Genomic DNA, 12,025 nt, shown 5'->3' with positions numbered 1-12,025 from the left:
ATTTCCATTGGCTTTGCCCAATACAATCAACAACGGATCTTAACAATACAGTTTGAGGCTTTCAAAAGGTTTAAAAATTATAATTTAAAATTTTCAAAAAAAAAAATGGACCAAATAAAATTTTTACAATTTCAGAAAGATTAAATGCTAATCTTCCAAATTTAATGATAAAATATTATTTCATGGAAATTATTTCTTTATCATCATTATTTTCACTTTTTATCATGCTTATTACCTGATAATGTGACACACATAACGTCACGTAACAAAAATAAAATATTTGATTTTAATTCGTAACAAATGAAGTACAACATGATAAATGCTAGCGAAACGAACCACCTCGTTTTCTTTCAATGCTAGTGGAACGAGTAAAAACGGTTTACCCATAGTTCCATCACTAACCTACCATCGCCCCTTGCCGGCCGGAGATTATTGAAGTAGCTCCTGATGAGGGGTTGCCGCAGGTCCCGGTGCTATAGTGAACTGTAGACCGCGACGTTGTCCCGCTTGTATCATGAATGAAACTTCGGCTGCCGCAAGAGCTGCTGCTTCCTGTTTCAATAAGGAAAATAAAATACATTATTTGCCAAAGATCAACAATTCTGGATACCTGAACCAGCTTAACAGTAGATCATTTAGCTTTAGTTTAACTACACTGCATGAACACGATAACTAATACGAGACAGTTTTTATGTGATATTTTCTTCATGAATCCAAAAACGGCAAAAAGGCAGACACAAATATTCATTTTTCAGTCTCTGATGTAGATCAACCTCGACGTGCATAAGAAAAGAAAGTAACGCTCTTCCATTTTTTTAAAGAAACCAAAGAGACATTACCTGTCTCTGCCTTCGGCGCTGCAATATGCTGATGGCCCAGGCCATAATGTAACATGGGAGAAGAAAGCCGGCAGCGCGAAGCAGGAAAAGCTAAGTTAACGTTAAAAAAAGAGCTTCAGTTAAAAAAATAAATCAATGTGAACTACTAAAGGATTAATGAAAATTCATCCTATGCTTACAGAGAAAAATGCAGATGCATCATCATCTCCATCTCCAGCTGTTAGGTACAGAGCATGTCGCAAGAGTAGAAGAGCCATTAGCTGCAAATAAACCGAGAAAATAAGATGCAAACAGATATAGAAGAAGAAAATTTACAACATGTCATTTTATTTATTGGTACGGATAATAAGAACAGGAAAAATATTTCATAAAACTATAAAAGGAAGGAGCCATGAAGATTTTATAATTAACACATGCCAAAAGTTTAAAAGGGTAATGAATTGTTTATTTCTATAGAGAAATCTAAGCTTACAATTAAGACCACAGACCGGCAAAATGCAGCACCACTAGCATTGGTATCAGCATATTCATCATAATCTGCTTCCAAAAGATGGCGTTCTGCAGCTGCCACTGCTATAATTTGAGGGTCACGCAAATCCAAAGGTGCACCAGAGATTGTCCAACCCTCACTGTATCAGCATAAAGAAAATGGACAATAAGATATCAAAGGTTATGAGCATATAGTAGCAAACCATCCTACAGATTACTGAACTTATAGATAAATCCTCACCAACAGAGAAGGCTCTTGGTTACATGACCAATATTAATAACAAAAACCGAGAAAGAAAGAAGAGATCAAAGTTAAAGCAACACTGATCTTTATTATGTCAATATTCTGGCTATGTAAGTGCACTTGTGAGACTTGCCTGATATCAATTGTAGCATCCTCTGACTGAGGGGGCGGTGGTGGTGCAGTATATCCCGGTCGGTAAGGCTGCAAAAAGTAAATATATTTAACAGAAAAAGTGAGTAAATTGGCCCAAGAGTTTAGCTCAATACTAAACTTGTTTCAGTGAATGAAACATTACATGACTATGTTCGATGTCCGAAGGAAAAATAAAATGTTAATGTAACATTGCCATCATATGAATCTTCCATTTTCCAACAATAAACATAACCACATATGTATACAACGCCAAAACCACCACCTAGCAGCTAGTGGCAAAGTGCTATCAAATGCATAACTACCAAAGATTTGTGGCTCAAATATTTGTAAAAAGACTTTTCTGTCATCTAAAAACATTCAGCAGAAAAGCAAGCAATTTTATCAAAAGATCGATGGATAAGATAAGACCATATTTATCGGCAGGCAAAACTTCACCTTGAACCAGACATTTTTAAGTCCCCAACACAAAACGTGAAACATATTTCATATGAAAATATAGGAAGTTATAAGAAATGTCTACCTTGAGAACAGAGGATTATGGCTCAAAGAGTTATGAGCATGAGCGCACTGTCGTTTGAAAACAAGTGACACAAAACACGACATTTATCAAAACCCGATGCATAAGACCCTGGTAAAACTCCATTTCATAAACCCCAAATTGCTCCGGGCACATAAGGCAAAATTTATGTCATCGTGAACAAAGACAGAGATCAACAGCAGTCAACCTTGGGCATGAAGTACACACCAAAAAAGGCGATAAACAAGATATTTTACCAAAAAAAAAATTCTTGCATACAGGGAGCTAGCAATCTGTTGGGTAATTTTAGATCAAATCATGGCTTCCAAAAGCTCGGAGCTGAAAAGGTAGCTGCTGATGTTCATCTCATTTTCCACTTGCAGGAAAATTTTATTTAAAATAACAAATGTGTCATAATATTGCCACATCATATTCAACAAATTCAGTACCATATGTGGCAGTAGAGAGTGACTCAGTGAGCATATAATTTGCTAATTTAAAAATGACAACCAGGTAGATGAAGTTATAGGGAAATACCGAGTGAACAATTCAGTAATATAAAATGTTAATTGAATCATAGACTATATAAGCTGTCATCCATGCAATAACAACTGAGTTACTGTTCCATGTACTTGAATGGTTTCATTCAGACGCCATCAAACAGAAATATTATCCATATTACGAACATCAAAGTCAACGCATTCATACTTAAAATCCTTGAGGATTTAAGGATCTTGCATTTGGGGTTAAACAATGCAGCCTAAACGAGTCAAAAATAGGAAAAGGGAACAAGCTCAAAGGACCCTCTATTTCAAAAAATGGAAATAAAATCTATTAAAAATATTCCCCTAAGATACCAAAGAAAAGAAAAAAAATATTTCTGTGTTTAGGATGTTGTTAGCCTAAAGATTACAATGAACACTTCAAATAAAAGTCAAGATACACAAACAGGGACCAAAAAGGTAAAAAGTAAAAAGGAAATTCGTCAAGATAAGGGGGTCAAATTTAAGGTAGCACGACTATAATCATATGACTAGGCAGTCTTTTCTCAACTGAAATTAAAAATTGCCAGAATATAAAGGCGTTTTCCCTTTTAAGGGCATGAGAAATACATAATTCAAATTCAACCAGGTAGATATGCAACTTCACAGCATTGCTAATAAATTGATTTGTGGCAAAATGAAGCTGAATTGATATGGGTGAATGCAAATACATAAGGTAGAAGATCTCTTCCTCCTAGGTGAACTAATGAAGATGGAACCATTTTAGAAAGCAGGGGCTTACCTGATGACAAATCTCACAAGTTATATCACCTTTCTCGTTGCACCAATGCTGAACACATTTCCTGTGAGCAAACTGGATAATGAAATCATGTCAGCTAATGCTATTACACTACAACAATAAGACAAGACAATGAAGCCATATCTTAATTCAAACAGAAGTACTTCGAAGTTAGATGGAAAACCGTCAAGCTTTTCTCACATCTTGACAACATTCAAAACATTAGCTCACATACATATTTAATAATCGTTACTTTTAGAGCTAATAGAAAGCCATCATTGCAGCAAACCAAACTAATTTACTGAATAAATTGAAATAGAAAGCTTCAAGGAATAAGTTTCAAAACACCCCAAAACAAAGAATACCTTCAAACTACCACTACATGTACAAGGCGTCTCCAAATTCTTAATGTCATCCTCCTCCTGGCAGATTCGGCATTCAGCTGCCTGTATAAGTGGTTCTTCTTCGTCACAGGAACCATGTTCTTCCACTTCCTTAACACCAATAGCACAAGCATCCAGCTCAGAGGCTTGGGAAGAGCCTTCACCAGAAGATCCTGCAGCCTCCATTTCTTGCGTTGATTGCAAACTTTCAGGTGTTATAATATGGTCGACGCATAAAACAAGATGATCACCCATTTTTATCCAAAATGAAAGGTCCTTATAACACACAACAATGCATCAAAAGTTTCAGTTAGTCAGATTAAAAATTGAGGCTTTAAATGCAAAATGTACTTCCAAAATTAACATACAATGCTTTAACCTTAAAACTTAGTGATAGATTTAACAGTTAGAAATATAACAAAACTAAGCAAGATAAATGATATCAAAATCTTTCCCTTTTTTTATGTAATTACTGAAAACCTTGGTTATGAACATCAGATGCTGTGAAATTCCATTTCTCATTAGCTCTCTTGTTTTATTATTTATTATCATGCAAAATTTGAATTTTCTCTTTATTTATTTCTTAAAATTTCTTCATATAGGCTATGCCCCCATAATTAATAACCAAATAAACAGACTAGCCCCGAGGGTTTCATCTTTAGTTATTCAGGGGGGAAATTCCATTTTTGCTCAAAATTTTCATTTTTTTCAATTTCCATAGAAAATGAGAAAGGAAAAGAACACAAAGCAACCGAACCCAGACCAAAATTCCCAAACTCGAGAAAAATCAATTCAAAACCCAAAAAAGAAAAAGAAAAGAAACCAGAATCATGATCAGAATCGAACAATCCATAAACTAAAACCAAGAAATAACAGCATAAACAAATTACCCGTAACTGGCGCTTTGATCTTGGAGTCTGGAATGTTGTTTTCGCTTATCTTTTTATAATGCTTTAATGAAAAGTCTTTTAATTCATTTCTTTTCTTTGCTTGGAAATTAAACAAAATTGACAAATAAATTTTCTTTTTTCACATAAAAGAATATAATTTTTAGTGTAAAATTAAATGTAAAAAAGGAAGGGGAAAAAACAGACTCGTTTTATTTCTTTCATTAAGCTTCAATTTAGAAAATAAGTTTAATGTAGTCTTTTGACTAATTTTTATACATACTAACGTGATAATTTATAATATTGACATTATGATTCATAATATTAATATAATATTCACTGTAATTGATAATGTGAAGAATAAAATGATAGATAGATTAAATTAATAACTCGAATATGACAGATAAATTACTACGTCAGTATCGTGAATGTCACGTTAATATCATAATTGTCACATCAGTGTTATGAACTATCACGTCAGCATCGTAACTATCAAACAATAAAAAAATATTGATCAAAATACTAAATTAAACTTAATTTTAATTTAAAAGATTACATTAAGTAAATAATAATACGAAACCATATCAATTTTTTATAAAAATATAAAGATCTTTTATGCCTTTTTGCATACAAAAAGAAAAAGAAAAAAAAGAAGATAGACATAGACGAGGGTCTCCGTTTCAACAATGATTTGGCTTGGTGACTTGGCTTATTGGCTAAAACAAGAACCGGAAGATTTGATAACGTCCGTCCAATGAATTGACAAGGACTAGCTTTGTAATTTCTAGAAGTTTGTCGCCGTTTGGTTTTTTATCCTTTCGGATAGCGGACGTCAAAGGTTAGGATCGGGAATTATTTTCTTTGTATTTCGGACGAAAACAATTAATACTTGTCGGCAAAATCACGAATTGATAAAAAATTTCTTTCTTATAAATAATATTAATATATAATTCTAGAATTAAAAGTAAATCACTATAACAACACATCCGATATAAATAAAAGATAATAAATATAAATGAAAAATACAAAAACTATTGAAAATTAGATTTTTATTAATATAAAAATATATTTTAAAACCCAAAGTTTAGACAACTAGATATTAGAATGCAATCTGTCTTTTGCATCGTATGGTTGAAATCGAGAACTTTGAAGATTTCTTTTTTAGTAATTTAAATTTTAACTAAATCCAAAACTTAGTAATATAAAATATAAAAAGAGAAAAAGAGTGTTAGACCCGTTCCAGTTCTGGTGGGCAGAGAAATACAATAATATTTGGCCAGGGGTTAATGAGCTAATGGATTTTGACCAAGTCATGTTTAAAAACTCCTTTATTGTTTAAATAATATTACAAAACTATAGTAATATGTATATTCATAAGTTATTATCAAATAAAATTTTTAGACCAAATGGATACCGGAGAGATCTAATTCACATCATTTTTCACAAACTACCTCTGCGGGAAATATATTTAATTTTCTTCGTTAAACATTATCATGTATATTTTTAAATATCTTTTTATTTTAAAAAAAATGGTAAACCACATTGTCTCTCGAGTAGAATATATTTTCTAATTATATCATTCAATTATAAAAATAGAAAATAATCATTTAAATTTGTCAAAAATATAATCAAATCAAAATAATATATAAAATTGGAGATTTAATTTATCATTGTTATGTATAATTTTATTAACTGTCTCATCACATTTTTTTTTATCTAAAAACAAACAATCAATGATTGTTTTCTAATTTTCGATAATTCAATTGATCATTTAATAATGTTTAACAGTTTACAGATCTAATTAGAAAACAAGATATAATAGAGAGGCTATCTATGTAGTTTACCCAAAGTTATTTGCAAATACTAAAAATCTAAAACCCTTCCTAATACTCTGTTGTATTTGTTGACTTTGACTATTTCCTTTTCCTTATGACGTCTCTATTATTTTTAGCGATGCATCTAAGAAATTTTCATCCCAAAAAACATAAGATGTAAAAATGTTTAACTAGTTCACTTTACAAGAGCACTTCTATCATAAGATTGGAATTTCTACTAAAAGGTGATGGGTGAGATTAATTTTCTACTAAAAGGTGATGGGTGAGATTAATTTATTATTTTATCAATAAATATCATTTTATTTTTTATAATTAATTTCAATTATTTATTTTTATTCATCCGACGATCATAAATCTATAAAAAAAATATTACATTATATATACACACACATATGGGTTAGGATTCAAGATTTAGAGTTTAGAGTTCAAGGTTTATAATTTTGGGGTTTAAGGTTTATGATTTGAGATTTGAGATTGTTCAAATTTTAATTAAATATAAATCATGTGTCAGCATATCTTATATATATATATATATATATATGCATATATATGATTATTATTTTTTACATTATTAAAAATAATTATATAATATATGTAAAAAGATATCGTCACTAGATAAAAAAATTCACAAAAATAATTGAAAGTTTAATACTAGAGAACTCATGCTTATAGTTGCTAGTAACTGAGAAATGTAATTAAATGATTTTGATATAATATAGGACTAAATTGAAAATTTTATAAAATTAATATTTTATTTGATTCAAGAACTTTCAAGTTTGTAAAAATAATTTTTTAAGGATCATAATATCAAAAATAAATTTAAAAATATTTTTAAATTTTATAAAGTCTTAAAACTCTTCTGTAACAAGAAACAAGGCAAATTTTAAGAAGTTTAACCTAGTTTCAAGAAACCCCTACGGTAGTAACCAAAATTAACCTTAAGATTTCGAAACCCCCCTGTTCAACGGTCAATTTTTTAAAAAAGAAGAGTCTCGAAACCCCTTAGGTGATTTCGAAACCTCTGTGCAGGTTTGCATTCAATGTGTGAATTTAATACTTTAAACTGCTCCAAACTCCCTTCAACAACCACAACTGACAAGAAATCAATGAGGGCATATAAAAGTGGTCTTCAAACATCCAAGAGAAATTAAGAAAGTTATTCCAACAATCAAAGAGCAATTAGAGCCAAATTTATATTCCATTGTGTCTTTCTTACATATAACATTATTTCATTCATTGTATATTTTTTTCATTCTAGTATTCTTGGGTGTGTGTGAGAGCTTCAGTTTGCAAACAACCTATCTTTGTGATGATATTCAAAGTTTGCTCATTTGTAATTACTTCTTGGGAAGAGTTGAACACTTAAGACTTTGGGGTATAAGTCTTAGTGTTGTGTAAGGTTACGCCTTGTCCTAAAAGGTTAGAATAAATTAGTGAATTTGTTGAAATCCTTAGTTAGGAAGCTAAGGTAGTGGATGTAGACTTCATTAAAAAAGTGAACCACTCTAAATCCCTTGTATCAATTTCTTACATCTTGTAAAAACTTCCAACAATTTTTTTAAATTACCAATTCAGCCCCTATTGGCCACTTTCCTTGATCTTTTGACTCAACAATTGGTATCAAAGCTAGACTCATAGGAAGGTTTTACTACCTCTTGAGAAGATCCTAGAAGATTCAATTCACTAATCAAGTCATACATGAAGCTTCGAAGTTGTTGATGATTCTCAACCTATCAACAAGCCTCATTACTTCAATGGAGTCAACTATGCCTATTAGAAAAATAGGATGATACTTTTCATCCAAGCTAGTGATTTGGGAGCTTGGAGCATCATGATGAGTGGACATTCTACTCCAATTGAAGCTATGGCGGAATAGGGTGAAGAAGAAATGAGATTGTTCCAACTCAACGCAAAGGCAATACACATTTTATTTTGTGCGCTTGGCCCCAATGAATATGGGATAGTTTCATCTTGTTCTAATTTCAATGAGATTTGGGATAAACTTAAATGTACTCAAGAAGGAACTAATGAGGTAAGAGAAACTAAGATTAGTCTTCTCAATCATAAATATGAAAACTTCAAGATGAGACTGGATGAGGATATTAAGAGTGTGACCGGTCAATTTTCAGTTATTTTCAATGGTCTCAAATGCTTTTGAGAATTCATTCCTAATGAGAAGCTTGTTAGGAAGATAATCTATAGTCTTCCCAAGTCATGGCAATCCAAGAAGACCATCATTATTAAAGCAAAGAATCTAAAAACTCTCAATCTAGATGAGCTCATTGGGTTTTGCTCACTCATGAGATGATGATGAAGGAATAAGAAGAACAAGAGAAGAAAGATAAAGAAAAGAAAGAAATGGAAAAGAAGAAAAAGTTTGGTCTTGCTCTCAAGTCTACAAAAGAAGAGAGTGACTTAAATGAAGATGATGAAGATGAAGAAATGACAATGTTTGCCAAAAGATTCAAGAGGTTCATGAAGTCCAACAAAGAAAAGAGGGCTTTAAAAATGAATCCAATAAGAATGATCCTATTATTATTGGTTTTTATATGCTTGAGTGATTCTATATGGTTATCTAATGCAAAAATTGAGGGGGATATATGCATGTCATTTCATGACTTGTAGACAGATTTTGAACATCTCAAAATTGATTAAGTATGCCAAAATAAAAATTCTTCATAACAATACTTTTAGAAAATTTTCTTTAGCTCATGTTATATATCTTTAATCACATTTTAGCATAATTATTAAGTCCTTATAATAATCATGCATGATAGATTCTTATTCTAGATTAACTTCTTGCTCAAATTTGGTCATTTTATTCTTTCAAGAGTAGGTTTCAAAACCAATAAGACATAAAGTTTTCACAGGCTAAAGGTTTAGAAACCCCCTTTATGGTTTAGAAACCAGTTGGACATAACGGTTTCAAGTATAAAGGTTTCGAAACCCCTATAAAATTTTAGGGGTTTGTGTTTTAAATCCTAAAACCCTTAAATATCACTCTTACTTCACCATTTAAACTCAAACCCAAATCCCTTTCCCACAAATTCGTCCATCGTCATACCGAGGAAGATTGATCCACCCTCCGGCCATCGTCGCTCACTCTGGGAGTCTTTATTTTACCTTCATTTCTTCCTCTTTCATTTATTTTAAAGGTAATTTCAAATAAAACCTTAAATATGCTTTCTCTCAAATATTTAATTTTATATTGTTTTCATTCAAATTTTCTATTTAATTTTTTTCACATGTTTTAGATTATCTTAAATTTTTTCTATTCATTTAATTTCAAGTCTTTTAGTTTGATATTTTGAAAAATTCTTAAAGTTAGAGTTTCGAATTATTTTTTTAAATTATGCAAAAGTTACTTGAATTTATTGAAATTGGGATAATTATTGTGGTTATTTATATATGTTTTTTTATGCAAGAGGTTCACTCATACATCCATTTTTATTAAAAACCCAATATTCCTCCTTGCCCATCAAGTGTTTGTAAAAAGTCCTCAACGATTTAAAAAATACTTGTTTTCCTAACTTCAAATGGCACCTAAACTTCGTACAAAAAGTTCTAGGACCGGTTAAACTTCAAATCCTCCTACTTTTGAAAGCTTATGCTTTCCTAATCCCGAAGCTTTTTCCCGTTATCTCGAACATTTTATCACTCATCCCATTTGTCCTGAACATAATTTTGTTTTCAATTTTCTTAGCTTAGGTGAATATGAATTGAGTTTTTATCGTACCCTTCTTGATTGGAATTGGATTCCTTTTATCTCAATTGTCCAATCAATTCATCATCAATTTGTTCGAACATTTTTCTATAACGCCACATTTCGTAGGAAAATTCCATTCGATAGGATTTTTGCCATATCGTCTTATCTCATGGGTGTCGAGCTTGAACTTACTCCTAAATCTATTGTTAGGGATTTAGGAATTCCTTTTAATGACTCTTCTAATGAAAATGACATCGTTCCCTTTGAAGAAGTTCATAATGATAATCCCACATTTCTTCCATTTGAGGAACACCTTTTACAACTTTTCATCATTTGGTTCCTTCATCCTTCAGGTGGTCGCACCACTCGTATGTTTCGCTTAGACTATTGGTGGCTTCATCACTTTCGTACCAAGGAATGTTTAAACCTTGCCAAAATTATTTTCCTTGACTCGGTGAACACCATAATCAAATAACCAAACACTTCTGTCTTTTTGCCTTACGCTTGCGTCTTAAGTCATATTTTTCATACCCATTCCATCAATACCTCTTTTGATCCTCTCGTGCCTCTTTCAAGCAAGCTTGATTTTACCTCAGTTAAGAAAATGGAGTTTGAATTTGAAAATAGAAATTGGATCAAAAGTCTTGATGGCACTCCTCCTGTTGATGATCCTGTAGCTCATAACGATGATGCACCTGTCGATGTTGTTCCTCCTTGCCCTCCAGTCATCTTAGAATTTCTTTACGACTACATGGCCACTCGTTTTGATAAGGTTCTTCATCATGTCGATGACCTCTTTAATGCCATAAGAGCTCGTAGTAACGCTTTGGAGGCCATAAGGGGGAGAAAATTCTAGTCAAAATTTGTTTTGCCAAACTTTCATCTTTGCATGTTTTTAATCATATACTCTTAAATTCTTTTTCAAAGGGGAAGAAAAATGAAAAATCTTACTTATAACAATTTTGACATTTTCAAATTTTATTTTTTGACAAGTTTTTACAAAATGGTTTTGTTATATCAAAAAGGGGGAGATTAAAAAAATTAGCTGACCCTATTCTAATATGTAATGGGGTAAGGGGGAGGTAGGATAGTAGGTTGCCCCCAACGCCAGGTTGAGAGCAGCTTCCATGAGATTGATAAATGTAATTAAATGATTTTGATATAACATAGAACTAAATTGAATTTTTAAATTAATATTTTATTCAATTCAAGAATTTTCAAGTTTGTAAAAATAATTTTTAAGGATCAAAATGTAAAAAAATAAATTTAAAAATGTTTTTGAAATTTATAGTCTTAAAACTCTTTTGTAACAAGAAACAAGGCAATTTTTAGCTTGGTTTTGAAACTCTCCCTTGGGTGGTTTTGAAACCCCTAAGGCAGTAGCCAAAATTAGCCTTAAGGTTTCGAAATCCCCCTCAAAGGTTTCAAAACCCTTATTCAAAAGTCAATTTTTTTAAAAGAAGAGTTTTGAAACCCCTAGGTGGTTTCGAAACCTCTGTCTAGGTTTGCATTCAATGCGTGAATTTAATTCTTCAAATGGTTCCAAACTTCCTCTAACAACCACAAACGATTAAAAATAAATGAGGGCATATAAAAAGGGTCTTCAAATAGCCTAGAGAAGTTAAGAAATATATTCCAACGATCAAAGAGCAATTTGAGCTAAATTTGTATTTCATTGTGTCTTTCTTACA

The 12,025-nt window shown here is 31.6% G+C and overlaps 1 protein-coding gene across 2 annotated transcripts; it reads right to left on the bottom strand.

Annotated features, from left to right (window-relative positions):
* Nucleotides 1–428: 428 nt before the first annotated feature.
* LOC120187245 lies at nt 429–4,882 on the bottom strand. 2 transcript variants are annotated; one of them, XM_039191007.1, is made up of 8 exons: nt 4,797–4,882; nt 3,889–4,182; nt 3,527–3,598; nt 1,706–1,773; nt 1,312–1,468; nt 1,019–1,099; nt 840–929; nt 429–552 (listed from the first exon to the last, which is right to left on the bottom strand). In XM_039191007.1, exons 2-8 carry the CDS (start codon nt 4,159–4,161, stop codon nt 430–432), a joined length of 864 nt encoding a protein of 287 aa, XP_039046938.1. In that variant the 5' UTR covers nt 4,162–4,182; nt 4,797–4,882; the 3' UTR covers nt 429. The 2 variants fall into 2 exon arrangements, with proteins under 2 accessions (XP_039046938.1, XP_039046939.1); XM_039191008.1 differs by lacking the exon at nt 4,797–4,882 and having other exon boundaries at nt 3,889–4,213.
* Nucleotides 4,883–12,025: the final 7,143 nt, after the last annotated feature.

This window comes from Hibiscus syriacus, unplaced genomic scaffold, assembly GCF_006381635.1.
Source record: "Hibiscus syriacus cultivar Baekdansim isolate YM2019G1 unplaced genomic scaffold, ASM638163v2 tig00113724_pilon, whole genome shotgun sequence".
Classification (NCBI taxonomy): domain Eukaryota; kingdom Viridiplantae; phylum Streptophyta; class Magnoliopsida; order Malvales; family Malvaceae; genus Hibiscus; species Hibiscus syriacus.
This window is presented reverse-complemented; position numbering and strand designations above follow the sequence as displayed.

Bases quoted from the DNA above. Each gene is read 5' to 3' on its own strand.
- LOC120187245 (XM_039191007.1), bottom strand. From the start codon at position 4,161: ATGGGTGATCATCTTGTTTTATGCGTCGACCATATTATAACACCTGAA. The intron at 1,100-1,311 runs GTAAGCTTAGAT...GTTTATTTGCAG, and splicing joins GCCGGTCTGTGGTCTTAATT to CTAATGGCTCTTCTACTCTT. The intron at 930-1,018 runs GTAAGCATAGGA...ACGTTAACTTAG, and splicing joins ATGCATCTGCATTTTTCTCT to CTTTTCCTGCTTCGCGCTGC.